The 17,367-nt window shown below is 36.7% G+C and overlaps 1 protein-coding gene across 1 annotated transcript in view; it reads right to left on the bottom strand.

The window, feature by feature from the left end:
* LOC107601612 (titin-like) overlaps nt 1-17,367 on the bottom strand; it is a 136,615-nt gene that overhangs the window by 99,402 nt on the left and 19,846 nt on the right. The window contains exons 37-57 of the mRNA XM_016293856.1: nt 13,697-17,341; nt 13,006-13,284; nt 9,127-9,411; nt 8,565-8,849; nt 8,003-8,287; nt 6,661-6,945; nt 6,282-6,566; nt 5,871-6,155; nt 4,525-4,815; nt 4,031-4,318; nt 3,263-3,379; nt 2,888-3,161; nt 2,611-2,794; nt 2,409-2,489; nt 2,016-2,283; nt 1,889-1,921; nt 1,282-1,491; nt 1,109-1,186; nt 1,001-1,027; nt 751-807; nt 595-639 (exon numbers count right to left, since the gene is read on the bottom strand). Coding sequence (XP_016149342.1) covers nt 595-639; nt 751-807; nt 1,001-1,027; nt 1,109-1,186; nt 1,282-1,491; nt 1,889-1,921; nt 2,016-2,283; nt 2,409-2,489; nt 2,611-2,794; nt 2,888-3,161; nt 3,263-3,379; nt 4,031-4,318; nt 4,525-4,815; nt 5,871-6,155; nt 6,282-6,566; nt 6,661-6,945; nt 8,003-8,287; nt 8,565-8,849; nt 9,127-9,411; nt 13,006-13,284; nt 13,697-17,341 — 7,587 coding nt within the window. The remainder of the gene's footprint in view (nt 1-594; nt 640-750; nt 808-1,000; nt 1,028-1,108; nt 1,187-1,281; nt 1,492-1,888; nt 1,922-2,015; nt 2,284-2,408; nt 2,490-2,610; nt 2,795-2,887; nt 3,162-3,262; nt 3,380-4,030; nt 4,319-4,524; nt 4,816-5,870; nt 6,156-6,281; nt 6,567-6,660; nt 6,946-8,002; nt 8,288-8,564; nt 8,850-9,126; nt 9,412-13,005; nt 13,285-13,696; nt 17,342-17,367) is intronic.

The raw sequence follows: 17,367 nt of genomic DNA, 5'->3' as shown, positions 1-17,367 counted from the left end.
TGATAGCTTTGACAAAATGTATGTAAAAAGACAAGATAATGAAGATGAGTGAAGAAAGTCCACACATATACTGTACAAATAAGACGAGCAAAATGTTATGCTCTTAGTTAAAGATTCAAAGACTGTAAACTACAGTATACAGTATACAGTATAGTGAAGAGAATTCATAAGTAACACTCTCCTCTTGAACTGTCCAGTTCTGACACTCTATCATACAATAAGAATTAAAAAAAAAAAATTTTATTCTGTAACAACAGTGTTGGACAAAATCTTGTTCAGCTCAGATGTTAGTACAAATGCAAAGATAACAACAATAATAACAATAAGAAGAAAATAAGAAAGAAATGCTAACTCCAGAACATGATCATATTACATTAGTTTTATTTTAATTAAATATGAACTTTAAATGATGTCAGGGTGATATTAAATGGTAAGGTGCAAATGATATGATAATATTAGTCAATCAATATATTCAGGAGTCGACATTATGGAAAATTTTAGTGTTTAGTCTTTTAGTGTACTTAATGTACTCATTAAGTTCAAATATTAAAGGTTAAGAAACATTAGAAATTGTTTTTTTATTTAAAATAGTACCTGTTATTTCAAACTTCTCTTCATAATGAAATTCTGAGGATTCATCTTTTAAACAAAAGGTAACAATTATATCATTATAGGTTATATATAAATATATAAAACTGCAGGAATTCATGGCCTTCTATTTATACATTTGTTTATTTGTTTTAGTCTTACCTTTTAAACTAATCACAGATGACACATCTGGCACATGTATCGATGTATCAGGAACGTCTAGACAGGTTGAGATGAATTACATTTATTTACTTTTATTATTATTAAATTTTAATACTTTTTTTAATGGTTTCATTGAATAAAGTTTACATTTTCCAGAATTTGCAAAGAAATGAGTTGGGGTAGGGGACTGAGAAGTAAATAAGAGATGGTTAATTCTCAGAAACGATTTAGTGCATAACAAACCACTTACCAAAAGAACATGGTCTTATTTCAAATTCTGCAAAAGAAAGTGAAATATAATTGCTCTTGACTAAACTCTAGTAAACAAACCACAAAGTGATGCTGCTGTACATTTTACCTTTTCCTGACAGATAAAGCTCTGCTGTACTTTTAGTTTCACCAACAGGCTCCAGGCGTGCAATCACAGAGTACACACCTAAAAGATTTTCAGTGAGGTTAATTTAGTTTAAATCTTTTGAATTCCATATTTATATGAGCTACTAAGTAGTACATTAAGAATAATGTACACACCTTCATCGTCAGATGTTACGTTAAGGATTATCATAAAGTGCCTTCGTCCCTCACACCTAAAGGTATATTTCGGGCTCTCTTTAAGCTCCCATGTATCTTTATACCAGGTGACGACTGCATTGTCAAAAGACAACTCGCACTCAAAAGTGGCAGACTGATGCTCATTCACCACAATATTTTGAATGCGCTTGGTGAACTGAATTTGATCAGCTAGAAAAAATATGAAAGAATTGGAATCGTTAATTACTTCAAAATGTCTCTGTTTTCAAAATAATAATAATCATAATTTAAAAAGTAGAAAGAAGAAGAAATGTAAATGTGCTTTCAAACGCACAATTTTTGATGGTACATAATCAACACCACTATAGCCAAGCTATTTTAAAGCACTAAGAGGAAAAATAAACAAATGCTTAGCATTAGCTAGTAAGTGAAGAAACAAGAAGAGGTTAGTAATTTCCTTACATGATGGGGCAATCTATGTGGCCCTCCTCCTCATTGTGATAATTTAATTTCTTATAGTTGAAGTGAACTAGTAAAACATGGTGTAAGACAAATCTATAATATGTGTCAGTAAACACTGCACTACAATGCAATTCTACCCTCTTACCAGGTGATGGTTTCTGAACATTAACTTGACTCTCTGTAGAATAAATTGAGGTAAATGGGCCTCAATTAATTATAAGTACAAACATTTTATTTCAATGCAGAATACAAGGTCTTTAAAATGGACTTACCCAACACTATCAGTCTGGCACTGGATATATGTGGCCCACAAACGACACGGTAATTTCCCTGGTCACTGGTCTGACAGTTCTTGATCTTCAATATCTGACGGTCGCCCACGAGTTTAATGTCGTATTTATCACTAGTTTCTAGCTTCTGTGTATCTTTATACCAAGACAGTGTAATTTCTGGATAGTTGATTTTAATCTCACACTCAAACACTGCCTCTTTGTTAACTTGCGTTGTCTGATCTGTGATGTCTTTAAGCAGGGTAACAGGCTGCAAAAACAAAATATTCATACATTTAGGGCATCAACATGTACCTGATAAGCATATGCAACAATATGCCAATATGTCTGAAAATTGAAGCAGTGGTTCTTCAGCTTCCCAAAGAAGGAACATACTTCACTGTGTTCCATTCTCCTCTGCAAATCAGACACAAGCTTAGCCAAATCCTCATCATATTCTCTTCCATGTTCACTTTCCTGATTCAGAAAACAAGGGCACCGATTAAAGCTATTTGTTGTAGATTTATATCCCAATACAGTGTAGGAAAACGCAAGATTTGGATCATCTATTAAGACAAAACAATTTAGATTTATCTACCGGTCGTCCACTTTCTTCACCCTTCTCCTTCTTCAGAAACTCAATAGCTTGAAGGAGACCCCGGAAGTCTGTGATTCCATACATGCGAGCATATTTCTCATACTCTTTTGGATCTACATTTCTTAGCAACTCAACAATGTCAATGTCTTTGTCTTCCTTTGGACTTTTCTGCTTTGATGGAGTCCTGAACGCAACAAAAGAGAGTGCAAGGTTATAATCAGAACATAATTGGGATTTTGAGCTTTTCTGGCAAAGAAAATCATAGTTTCCGACTCACTTCTTCAGTTTGACCACCTGTGGTCCAGAGTCTTTCTTCTCATTAACATTCAAATCAGTGCTGCACTCAATTTCTCCATGTTTGTTTGAGGCAACACATCTGTACTGACCAGAGTCAGATTTGGTCACCTCTTTGATCTCCAACTTGGCCTCTTGGCCTTTTTGTTGAATGTTGACCCGACCACCATGAGTCATCTGCCTCCATTTGCCCTTCATCCATTTCACATTGGGAATGGGATCACCACCAACTTTAGCAATGAAGGTAGCTGTACCCTCTGTAATCCAGAATGTGATGTGATCCATCATGCAATTCAACATTTAACACTAATCATAAAAATGACATATCTACACTGTTTAGCAGAAAGCAGCAACTTACTCTCAACAATATGAATGCTCTTGGGCTCCTCAATGAAGAACAAGTTATCCAGTTTTTTAACTGTCTGAGGTGCTGTGGGGGCTGCCGGTGCTGTTGCAGGTGCTGCACTTGCTTTATCTGAGTAATACCGACAATGTAACAACATATTAAGCAACTTATAAAAATGGACTGAAATCTAGATAAGAATAGTTGTCACATCTCAACATTTTAACAAGTTTAGTGCATCTGCGTTAGACTGTCACAAACTCCACATTAATAAAAATAATAAAGCTCACAGATCAAACTCATCCACCTTAGTTAGCAATTTATGTAAGTCTAAGCATCGGTGCCTTAAGCATTGCTATTCAGATAAAACGCATTTCTAAAAAGATCCTTGATGAAACAAGAATAAATATGTAAAAACAAATGTTCTTAAAATATTATCAAGATCACAGCAAAACACTGCAGCTTGGTGCCCTATGAAAAATGTAAAACTTTGTGAGAAACAGCAAGATCAAAGCACCAAAGTAGCAAGCAAAACAAGATGTGGAAATCATAAAGATTGTAAAGATGCCAAAATGCATGACAATGAAATAAGAAATTAGCTTAAACTCTACTTGGTACTGTTAGAAAAGTTTAGAATATCACACCTAAAAGTAGAAAATGAAACTAATCAAATGTAAAGAGTTCAATAATATGTTTTTCATATCACACTTTTAATTTAGCTGCATTAAAATGCACATTTTGAGTAGTACAGAGAATTTAGATTTACAATAGTCTTCTAATTACCTTTGATTGTGACTTTGGCCTTGGAGAATTCACTACCAGCACTGTTGGTTGCCTTGCACAGATAATCTCCTGCATCAGTTTTAGATGTCTGGTTTATCTCCAGGGTGGCTGTGCCATCCACAAAAATCGTCTTGGTTCTAGCAGAGGATGTGACCTCCCTTCTGTCCTTCATCCACTGAATCTTCATTGGGGGAGACCCGCAGACATGACAGTTAAGGTTTAGCCTCTCTCCCTCACTCACTGTCACTGGTTTAAGGGGAATGTCAAAAGTCGGTGGCCTTTTTTGCTCTAGATATTAAAAAGTGAACAATGTCAGCATTTTTACCTGTGCTTTTCAGTGAAAAGGAGGGGAGGTCATGTTTATGCAGTACAACAGAAAGCCACATTTAATACACATCACAGAATTACCAGAAATTAGCATGCAAAGAAGAAAAAGGAATATGACATGTGAGAAATAAGATAAGATAATCATGCAGTAAGACAATATTGTCTACCTGTGATGTCAACCACCACCTTGAAGGAGGCAGTGCCCACTTCATTAGAAGCGCTGCATGTATAAACGCCACTGTCTGTGACTGTGGCATTCTTGAGACACATCACAGCCGTGCTGCTCTTGAATGAAATGTCATAGATGTCAGAAGGGTTGATTTCTCTATTATCTTTATACCAGCTTACAGATAGAGGCTGTGACCCAGATACTCGACCCTCAAGCTTCACCAATTTTCCCCCGGCATCCTCAATGTGCTCTGAGGGTTTCTTAGTGAAAGTTGGTGGAATTTTGCGCTCTGAAAACAAAACACATTACACACACACAAGGTCACATATTTAATCAAAATACCTACCACAAAGAGTTTAATGTGTGTTGTTGTTTTCTTTTTCTTTTCTTTTTTTAAATCAAGTTCTTTGCTTGCATGGCAAGACAAGCATCTGTCTTTTCTGCTTTCAGAATAGCTAGGCGTGCAGTTTTATCCACACTTTAAATTTTGCAATCTCTCGTATTAGTCTTCTCAATCCTTTGACCAAAAGATTCATATTTGCAATGCCTCTGCCATGGCACTTCCAATCTAACCTTCCAATCTAACTTCTAGAAATAAAAACCTTTTAACCCAGTACTAAATACTTTTTAAATGTTTAGTAGATTAGCATATTAAGGAATTCTATAGTTGAAAAGCAGACTAAAGTGTCTTATTAGACTACTCAATGTCTGTTAAATGTGATATTATAGAGTTAACGTGACAGTGTAAGCTGTTTACTACATGAAGCAGACAACTGTATTTAATGCTTTATTTAATGCATTTTTGCGACCTTGTTTATTGCATTAGCGTTGTTACTGTTAACAAAAACTACAATGGTTAAAATACAATGGTTAAACTAAACCTAAAACTAAATCTAAAATAAAAATAACCTTTAAAAAAATTACAAGCACAAAACACGAGTACTAAATCTGAAAATGAAAGCAAAAAGTATAAAAATAAAAGCTAATTATAGACATTACTAAATATTGTAATCATATATAAATAATAACACTATAAAAAAACACTAGTTTGCATTTGGCTATTGTGCACCAGTGCTAATGTTGAAAGTCGCTGTATACTCTAAATTGAACTTTAAGTTTGAGATTTTTTTTCAGTTATACTCAATTATATATTATATATATATATATATAATGATATTCCCTTTGTAAAGGCTGCCAGTGTTTAATGTTGAATTCTAGCAATTTATCTAGAGAAAGATGATCTCTTTGAGATTAAAGAAAAGAAGCGCATTGGAAAGTATAGAAAGAATGAAAAAGTTGGATGATCTGTAAATTCACTCAAATTTCTGACTGCAGTTAACCAACCTGTCGCAAGGGTGACCAGCGCATGACAAATATCGGATCCATCTTCATTTGTAACCTCACAAGAATATTTTCCAGGAGTATCCTCATCACACTCATGATGATATTCCAAAATGCAAGTGTTTCCAATTACTTTTGTGTTGCACCTATATGAAGCGTAGACCTGTTGGCCATCCTTGTACCATGTGACAAACAGTTTTTCAATTCCTGTGAAGGAGCATTCAAGTCTCAACTTTTGTCCCCATCGAAGAGTCTGGTTTGTGAGTTTCTTCACAAAACGAGCAGGTCCTAAGAGGAACAATATTGGATGAGCATCATCAATATGCTTGCAAATAACTGGCTTCGGCTAAAGAATCAACTTGAATTCCATCCAACACTAATTTTAGGATAAAGAGCCTTTTAAGGTGCACTAACCAGAAACTGTGGTCACTTCAGCATGACAGATATCACTTCCATAGGAATTGGACACCTCACAGGAGTATCTACCAGGAGTGTCTTTAGTGCATTCATGTAGACATTCTAGAGTGCAAGTGTTTCCAACAACTTGAGTATTATATCTGTAAGAGGCATATATTTGTTTGCCATCCTTGTACCAGGTGACAAAGATTTTAGGAGCTCCAGTAAACGTGCACTCAAGCTTCAGTTTTTTACTCATGGCAACTTTTTTGTCCTTAAGCTTCTGTTCAAAACAGGCAGGTTCTGAGAACGAGAAATGAATGAAATTACTTTTAACCTATGTCTGCCTAAACATTAAAGATATCTGTAAATAAGTAAACTAGGATGGCATACGAACCTGTAACTGTAGTTATATCGGCATGACAGATATCAGTGCCAAAGGAATTTGATACTTCACAAGAGTATTTTCCAGGTGTTTCATTGTTACAGTCATGGAGGCATTCCAAAATGCAAGTGTTCTCAATGATCCTTGTGTTGTATCTGTATGAGGCATACAGTTGCTTTCCATCTTTGTACCATGTGACAAACATCTTCGGTGCTCCATTGAATGTACACTGAAGTCTCAGTTTCTGACCGAGTGGGACAGCCATGTCTATCAACCTCTTCACAAAGCGGGCAGGCTCTAAGAAGAACATCATCAGATCAATTTAAATTACTTTCTTAACAACGCCAAGAACTACACAAACAGGCAACAATTCATCCTTTAAAACATGCAGATTGTTCTTTAAAATAAACTCCTCAAATTTGTTGAAGTATGCAATATCTTCCAAGCGTGCCTCAGGAAACTTGCAGATGCAAACGCAAGTTGATCAATATCCCACAACAAGAAGCTCTCAAAAAAACATGCCAGCTCCTATCGTAGCCTCGATATAGGGCAAAATAGACTTGAATTAAGACACTTGAGCCACTTCAATGAACGTGCAAAATGTCACAGCAGCACACCATATTGTTGCCAACTCCCCCCAAAACAACCATGATGAACAAAAATGACACCATTCCAGGTGACATGCGGTCCAACGCTGCAATATCAAACTATTTATTTTATATCCATGGACAAAATCCATGGGTATGGAACTTTGGAAGACGGGCAGGCAAGAGTCCAGTACAAATTACAAACCTGTAACTGCCACTGCTTGAGCATGACATATATCCATCCCATAAACATTTGAAACTTCACATGAGTATCTTCCAGTAGTCTCATTGCTGCACTCATGCAGACACTCCAGGATACAGGAGTTTGATGTAACTTTGGTGTTGTATCGATATGAAGCATAGAGCTGTTTGCCATCCTTGTACCAAGTGACAAACATTTTTGGAGCTCCAGTGAATATGCATTCAAGTCTTAGTTTTTTGCTCATTGGAATAGATATGTCTGTCAACTTCTTCACAAAGCGGGCAGGTTCTGAAGTGAAGAGGATTGAAAAGCTTTACTCCAGGAAAATAAATATAGGCCTACATATTTATAATTACTGGTATCTTTCATTTAAACTGAGAAACCCAAATCAAATAATTTAATAATGGTTTAAAAATAAAACCTTTAATTAACAAAAATTACACCATTCCAGGTGACATGCGGTCCAAATCGGCAAAACCAAACTATTCCTTTTATATCCATGGGCAAAATCCGGGGGTATGGAACTTTAAGACGGGGCAGGCAGAGTCCAGTACAAATTACAAACCTGTAACTGCCACTGCTTGAGCATGACATATATCCATCCCATAAACATTTGAAACTTCACATGAGTATCTTCCAGTAGTCTCATTGCTGCACTCATGCAGACACTCCAGGATACAGGAGTTTGATGTAACTTTGGTGTTGTATCGATATGAAGCATAGAGCTGTTTGCCATCCTTGTACCAAGTGACAAACATTTTTGGAGCTCCAGTGAATGTGCATTCAAGTCTTAGTTTTTTGCTCATTGGAATAGATAGGTCTGTCAACTTCTTCACAAAGCGGGCAGGTTCTGAAGTGAAGAGGATTGAAAAGCTTTACTCCAGGAAAATAAATATAGGCCTACATATTTATAATTACTGGTATCTTTCATTTAAACTGAGAAACCCAAATCAAATAATTTAATAATGGTTTGAAAATAAAACCTTTAATTAACAAAAATTACACCATTCCAGGTGACATGCGGTCCAAATCGGCAAAACCAAACTATTCCTTTTATATCCATGGGCAAAATCCATGGGTATGGAACTTTGACAATGGGCAGGCGAGAGACGAGTAAAATTACAAACCTGTAACTGCCACTACTTGAGCATGACATATATCCGTCCCATAAATATTTGAAACTTCACATGAGTATCTTCCTGTAGTCTCATTGTTGCACTCATGCAGACACTCCAGGATACAGGAGTTTGATGTAACTTTGGTGTTGTATCGATATGAAGCATAGAGCTGTTTGCCATCCTTGTACCAAGTGACAAACATTTTTGGAGCTCCAGTGAATGTGCATTCAAGTCTTAGTTTTTTGCTCATTGGAATAGATAGGTCTGTCAACTTCTTCACAAAGCGGGCAGGTTCTGAAGTGAAGAGGATTGAAAAGCTTTACTCCAGGAAAATAAATATAGGCCTACATATTTATAATTACTGGTATCTTTCATTTAAACTGAGAAACCCAAATCAAATAATTTAATAATGGTTTAAAAATAAAACCTTTAATTAACAAAAATTACACCATTCCAGGTGACATGCGGTCCAAATCGGCAAAACCAAACTATTCCTTTTATATCCATGGGCAAAATCCATGGGTATGGAACTTTGACAATGGGCAGGCGAGAGACGAGTAAAATTACAAACCTGTAACTGCCACTACTTGAGCATGACATATATCCGTCCCATAAATATTTGAAACTTCACATGAGTATCTTCCTGTAGTCTCATTGTTGCACTCATGCAGACACTCCAGGATACAGGAGTTTGATGTAACTTTGGTGTTGTATCGATATGAAGCATAGAGCTGTTTGCCATCCTTGTACCAAGTGACAAACATTTTTGGAGCTCCAGTGAATGTGCATTCAAGTCTTAGTTTTTTGCTCATTGGAATAGATAGGTCTGTCAACTTCTTCACAAATTGGGCAGGTCCTGAGGTGAAGAGGATTGAAAAGCTTTAGTCCAGGAAAATAAATATAGGCCTACATATTAGATAAGTGTCATTTCCAGTTCTGTCTAAGTTCTAAGAGTCTAAGTTATTTAAATATAGCAGAAATGACAAAAAATTCATCTTGAGCACAGTAACCAGCATCTGATTTAAAGAATTACACACTTTGCAAGAATATTGACATCCATATCTGTATTGTTCTTGTAGATATTCAAAGACAGCGGAATTTTCAGCAAAAAATTGTTTTCCTATAAAAAAGGAAAAATTTGTTTTCCATTCCTCAACCATTTCATTATTATATAATTCTGCATTCCATGTAAGAGGTAAAACACTGAGGACCAACAAGAGTTATTAGAATAGTTATTTCATTGCAAAATCCAAGAATCCAAGAAAGAGGAAATTTCAGTATTCCAGTAAAAATGCCACAAATGTGTGTGCCATGATCCTTCACTCATTTGTCCTTTAAATAATGGCTCAACATGGAAAGGAATGTGTCCTTGTTGAAGAATGTTGCAGTTGCTCTCCCATTTCAGTTTCTTCCAAACACAAGATTTCTCTTGAACCTCTTCCATTTCACTGCCTTTTCAAAGAAATTGGGTATATTCTTCAGAAAGACATGTGGTTCTGATTCGAATAAGAACATTTTCAGAAGATGCAGAGTTTGTTCATTGTTTCTTTCCCATTTTCCAAGAGTGATGTTTTTGCATTCAATTTCACCAACAACCACTGTCAAGATATTCATTATTCAATAACCAGTAAAAACATCTATAGTTTCTGACATCCACAAAAAGAAGATGAAGCAGGTCAAATACATCCGGATGAAGTGAACACTAACTTAAACCATAGCTACAACTACATAACAAACACAGGATATGTGAAGGCACTGTATCACTCGACAAAAGCAAACATGAATTAAGAAATATGACTTGTGATTTTCAACAGAGAATGCATTTTTGTCAAATATAGAAAAGGTATGCAAAACACAGTCCAGTCTAAAACAGCGTTTTTAAAAACATGTTCAAATATCTCAAGATCCTGCATCCTTTTGCCAGCCTTTAACTACGAGAGAAGCAGAACAACCAATTATCCCAGCATGTTTCAATACAAATGCACCCTCTTATCATAATGAATCTAAAAAGTGGCTTCTAGGACAAAGAATCAGTGTATGGAAACCCACCAGCCTTTTCGGAAATACAAAGAACAAAGAACGTTCTATAAGCTATGTAAAAAGTCAGAAATTGTAGAAGTTGTACTGTACTTTTACCTTTGATTTTATTTCACTTGTGTTTTTCTTTTTAATTAAAGTCTTTAAAATTTTGATATTGCAGGTCAACCATGAAAAATTAAAACTGAATCATTTAAGTCATGGCAACAGCAACTGCTTAATATTGAAAGCATTGTTAACAGTTTTAGCTAGCCATTGTAGCCCGCGCTGCCTGTTAGTAACACACCTGTTAGTGCTGGGAACCTGCAGGTATTATTCTTCTTGTCTTTCTCAAGCATACTAACCTCTTATCATACCAATTGAATTTGAGGTGATTTTTCCAACTTCGTTTGATAGGCAACACTGGTACTCCCCAACATCTGAACTTTCAAATGCATGTGTATCCAAATATTCAATTAAATCTTCAAAAATGGTTTTGTCAGAATTGGCAAGTCTCTTATCCTTCAACAAATTTATTTCAAACGGGGCAGTACCAATGAGCTCACTCCCAAATAAAGCACCAGTCACCTTCACTACATCCAGCATTGGTAATTCTTTTGTGATGGATGGGGATTCTGAGAATAAAAATTAAATGGAATTCAGCATAACCATAGTTGTAAACTCAATAGTATTGATCGTTTTGGTAACAATAACTATAAAAACCTTTCATAGCCACTCTAGTAATGGTACACTAGAAACCAGCTTCATTTCCACTGTCTAATAGAAAAATATATATTATTTTTTGGGGGGCCATCCCTCACTATGTCTCCTTTATATATAGTGCAGTTGTATAGATTAGTGCAGATTATTGCAGCATAGTTGTACAGATATGCCTGCTTTAACCATTTAAACAAAGACCTTGAAAAGTCATAAACAAACTATTACAATTCTTAGAAATGCAAGGTGTGTGGAAATACTTTCGTGGGTAGGTGGTAAATCCAGAATAACCAGCATTTTCATCATCCGTACCTTTCTACACATATACTCACACAAACACTAAAGCACATCACAAATCAAGTAACACCGAACATTTATCACTTGGGACACGTTTTCTACACAGGACTTACCATGTTCTGTCAAGAAGAGAGGTTTTGTCCCTACCTTACAAGCAATATATTTCACTATCTTCTAGATTAGTCTTGCCATTTTTGAAAGCCAACTATGTTATGAATCTTCCTTCCATCCTTAATCAAAGTGACCCTATTCATCTGTTGTCCTATTCATCCTATTCAAACATGACTTTTTCTGCTCATCCTCCTTATTAATGATCACCAGCAGAGAGAAGTTATGGTGGTAAATACAAAAACACATGAACAGTGATACCAAGAAAAAAAATTATTAGATTAGATCCATACCCAGGTCCCAGAACACATTTTTACAGATCTCAAGTTAGCATGGACCCTACCAAATCAAACATTCATGGACAGGACAATTCTATATATTTTTAAATATATTTTCATATATAGCTCCTGCATACAGAAAGCACAGACATACAGAGTTGGATAGAGGAATATATAAATACATTATACATTTATATATTCCTAAATAGAATGTATAAATACAAACAAATAAGTGTCTGTGAACGTTAGATTGGGTAGGGTCTGTGCTTACTTCAGATCTGCAAAATGTTTTCTGGGACCTGGTAAAGATCAAATCCAGTGTGCAAGGTTTTTTTTTTTTTTTTTTTTTTATAATTCACCACATTTACTTTGCCCCACTGATGATCGTAAATATGGTGAATGAGCTGTAAAAAGTCATGTGACTAAAACAGATGAATCAACAAAATTATAATCCAATATGCACTCAATAGACAATAGAATATCCATTGCTATAATGGAGTCAATCTGAGCTTGTCTATATCAGTTATCTCTACCACATAAGGCCATCAAAATATTTGTTAACCTGTATATAACATCTGTATAGAATATATGAATTGAATCAGAAGAAATTCTAAAATTAGTATTTGTACTCACTTTAGTATAATGAGTAGGGGGGGGGGCAGTCACTGGGAAAGATCTTAAAACTATCACATAAATTTCCAAGTGTTTGGTTCAGACATGAGAGGCAGTACTGATCCCAGGAGGATTAATTATATTAATTAAAAAAGAGAGAATATAAAGAATAACATTAAGAGGAAGAGCTTGAAAGATTTGGACATTTATATGTCTTCAGTGATTTCATAATCACTACACACAAAGAATTTAAGATGCAACATATATTGTTTATGTAAGATTACAAAACGTACAAAACTGTGTCATACAGAAGAGTGCAGATTGGATTTCAAGGAAAAACAAAAAACAAAACAGTGAAACCTTGAAAATCAGTAACCTTTGTTAAAGAGTATAGCATGTGAATTCAAAACCAGTCCACTCACCAGTGATGCTCAGGTTAGCAGAGCAGGTGTCACTACCGTGCTTGTTTGAAGCACGACAACTGTATTCACCAATGTCATCCTTTGTTGGGTTGAGGAGCTCTAGAGATGATGTGCTTTGCCTGCTGATGATCCTGAATTTGTCACTCTGTCTAATCTCTGAGCCAGATTTGGACCACTTGAAGGTCACATTGGGTGTCTCTTCAATTTCACATTCAAACTTCACTGGGCTGCCAATGTTGCTCTGCACGTCACAGATCTTCTTTTTGAAAACTGGAGGCACTGAAATATGCAAGGAGAAAAAAATACAAAACATTATTACATGGGCAATATTATGACAACTGACTTGAGTGATATATCAGGATGCATCAGAGATGGAAAGGAAGGGATGACTAATCCTGGGATAACATGGAAAAAAAAGTGATGTGAGCGTTAGCAGAAGGGTGATAAAGAATCACACATGACATGGTCATGCTTGAAGAACTCAGAAGAAGATGAAAAATGTGCCATTATTTTGAAAGAGGGTGGAAAGATGTTTAGCACACAATGTATTCTTGAAAAGAATTCTTAAAGAAATTGTGAAGTAGTGGGAAGATGATGTAGCAGCTGCCTACTAGTTAATTAGTAATGGTCTGAGTTGAATTGTTAAGAATTATCTATCTCATCTAAAATGACAAAATCCACACAGTCCAACCTCTTGACACAACAGTGAGCCTTGATGATGATGACATCTTGCCAGCTTCACTCTCAGCCTCGCAGGTATATTCACCTTCATGTTTCATCTTGATAACTTTGTTGATTAAGAGTGTGTAAGAGTCATTATCCTTTAAACATTTGAACTCTTTGCCAGATTTGATCAATACTCCATTCAAAAGCCAGTTTACACTTTTTACACCTTTTATTCTCACAGACAATGTAACCTTGGAATTCTCCTCTGCATTAATATCTTTTAATGGTATTTCAAAAAAGAGCTTTTCAGGCAAAATGTCCTCTGTTAAAATCTCCTCTCGTTTGTCTTCTTGAATAAGAACATCCATAGGCTTTTCCACAGTTTCCTGCCTGTGAGGTGCATCAACTGTAATATCTGAAACAATTTTCATTTCCCTGTGTTCAGTCTCAGTGAAACTGTGGATCTCCATCTTGGATTCAGTAGTCTTCTGAGTCACATGGTGCCTTGACTCCTGGATAGCAGTTTGCTTTTGAGACATTGCAGATTGCAAAGAGACTTTAGCTTCTGTTTGCAGAGCAGCAGACTGCATTTTGGGTGTTGCAAACACTTCAACATTTTCTGTTAAAATTGCTGAGGATAATGGATATGAAGAAGCTTTGCTAACCTGCAGTCTCTCAGGTCTGTCAAGTTTTAAGATGTTTGACTGTTCAGAGGTCAAGATGGGTTTCTCCTGATTAAGCATGGAGTAGAAAGCAGCACGAAACTCATTTTTAAGAGCTGCTGTCTGTGGGTATTCACCCTCGAAGGCAATTGTAATTTCAATGGGTGGACCAGCTGCTGTAATAAGGTAAGTGAACATCAAGTATTTCGGTTCCATGTGCATCCTGACCTCCTTTACTTCCCCGACTTCTAAACTTTGCACTACATCTGCCAAAAGCAAAGGTTGCTCACAAGCCACAGCACATCGAAGTGTCATTTCCAACTGTTCTTTGATGTCCAAGCTGTGTGATTTTGGTACAGGAATTAGAAAGGTAAGCTCCTTTGGAAGAGTTTTGCTTTCCTGCGATTCACTTACTAAAAGAGGTTCTAGTGGCTGAGTTGTAATGTTTATTTCAGTTGCCTCTGATCTGGTAAATCCCTGAGACATTTCACCTGTCAGAGTATGTTTTTCCTCCATAAGTATTGAATGCCTTACAGATTGACCTTCTTGAATCTGAACTGCAAAGTCTTGCTCTGCAGCCTCAAGAGAAACACAACTTTCTGTTGATATGGCTTTTTCCTCTACATGATAAGACTGAACCGGTACTTTAGGTTCTACATCTGTCTTACAAGTAAATTTCTCAACTGCTTTGAAACTGTCTGTGCGACCCTCTTCTATTGAATGAGATTCTGACACAGATGCTGCATGCATGTTATTCCACCAATCCTCTTTCTGCACAATTGCACAATGCAGCTTGACTTCACTGACCAGAGGGCTTTCCTTTGAAAGCGGATCAGTCTGTGAGACTACCTGAAGCACACTCAAGGGTCTGGCTTCTGTTTTGTGCTCAATCTTAAAACCTTCTACCATCACATCAAGACCTTTGGCATAATCTGAAGTTAGTTTTACACGTTCTTCTTTAGTGGCTACAAATTTACGGTCTTTTTCTTGTCTCTGGATGGCTTTCTGTTCATCTGGCTTTTCGACTGAAAGTAACCCTTCTTTATATAAAGTAGTATTCGACTGCACCGAGTGAAGATGTAATCGGGCAGGAAACTCTTCTCTGGGCTTTACAACAATTGTGGTATCCTTGGATGCTAGCTGTGTTGCCGGTTCATAAAAAAACGTTGTCTGGTCATCAGAAGAAACTGCGTGCAAAATAATTGGCATTTTTTTGACATCCACCTGCTCGAAACCTGGCTTCTCACTAGTAAATCTGCCCTCAGACAAAAGAGTGCCTTGGTCACTGATAAGCTGTAAATGAAGCACCTGATCCTCTTCTTTTTGGGAATGGACTGAAAAGGGATGCTCTAGAATAGGTATTCCAGTGGTTTTGTCAGCTTGAAGCTTGTTCTTTTCTTCAGTAACCAGGGCTGATTTTAATATTGGCTCTTTAGAGAGCTGAGCAGTTTCCTTGTCTGGACTATGCATTTTAAAGTTTTTTTCTTTTAAAAGAGTGTGCTTAGTCTCACTGACTGATGTAAGCACTGGTTTGGCTTGTTCTTTTTCTGCTAAACATACAATGGACTCAAAAGTTGCTAGCTCTGAAGTATGACCTTCTGTAAGTGCTACATTCTCCAATGATGTTGCAGTATACAATAACTTAACCCCTTCTGTAACTCTGTAGCTTTTCTCCTCTTCAGGACTTTTAATTTTTGTGCATTCTTCCCATAGAATTGGTAACTTAATTTCAACTTGAGGACCACTAACAATAACCTTTGGCTCTGAAGTTGTTTGTATCTTTTCAGTTTCACTTTTTATCAAATCCTCAGCTTTCAATATGCTAAGAGGTGTAGAACTCTCTGAAATGGCGGACATAAGTTTTGAGTGCTCCTCAACACTCAATTCAAGCTCTCGTACTTCTGGACTAACAATTTGATGACAGTGCTGCTCAGTAAAGCCTTGGTTTTCTTGAACAGCAGAGGCCATTGCAGCCATATGCAGCTGTTTCAGAGGAGTTGCCACCACTGGCATTGGCAGGGCAGGGGCAACTTTTACTCTCTTCTGGACATCATGAGACTGAATCACTGTATCTTGGTGAGTTACCTGCTCCATGTGCACAGTGGCTGCAGATATATCTAAAGCATGCAAGGTACCCATCTGCCCACTTGTAACAGTTTGCCTGTTTTCAGTGCCAGTGGTGTAAACCATCTGTTGTCCTTCCTGAAGGCTAGTCTTGACTTGTTCTGGAAGACTGACACTATACAAACGTGATTCAGTGGTTTCAGAAGCTGTCTCCAAGAATACAATGAGTTCTGCACTGCAAGAGGTTTCTCCAAGAGGATTAGATGCCCTACAAGAGTAAAGATCACTGTCGCTTTGCTGAATGCCTAATATCTTTAAATAGCCAGACCCATCTATATTGTTCACAATGATGCAGTACTTACTAGGCTGCATATGTTTGCTACCTCTGTACCACTGAACATCAGGAAGTGGAGCCCCTGTTACGGTGTATTCAAAAAGAGCATGGCTACCGGCTGCACACTTCACATGCTCAATTGCTTTGATGAAATATGGAGGCTGCCCAAAAGTCTCTTCTTGCTCCTTTATGTCCTTCACCTTTACATGAAGATAGGATGTACATGTTGACTTGCCAAATTGGTTGCTCGCGTTGCAAGAATACTCTCCTTCCAACTCTTTGGTAATGTTAGTTATGACAAGAGTATGTTCTTCCTTCTCTTGGACAAATGTATAAAAAGCTGAGGATTTTATCAATTGGCCATTGTGGTACCACTGAATAACTGGCTTAGGAAATCCAGAAACTATCACAGTAAACTTAGCCGTGTTTCCAAAAGTTGCGATTGCTGATGAGAATTTTGTTACAAAGACTGGCTTTTCTGGCTTTTTCTCTAATGGTTCTGAAAATAATTTACACTCTGGCTGGAGTTCAAATGTTTTGCTTTTTTCTTTTAAATGAAGACTTGTTGTGCAAGAGTCCTCTCCAGTTGATATAGTCGAGGTAGAAAACACTGAATAAAAAATGATGAAATGGTTC

This window comes from Sinocyclocheilus grahami, unplaced genomic scaffold (genome assembly GCF_001515645.1).
Source record: "Sinocyclocheilus grahami isolate Dianchi unplaced genomic scaffold, SAMN03320097.WGS_v1.1 scaffold308.1, whole genome shotgun sequence".
Taxonomy (NCBI): domain Eukaryota; kingdom Metazoa; phylum Chordata; class Actinopteri; order Cypriniformes; family Cyprinidae; genus Sinocyclocheilus; species Sinocyclocheilus grahami.
The sequence above is the reverse complement of the archived record's forward strand: the minus strand, read 5'-3'. Positions and strand labels throughout refer to the sequence as shown.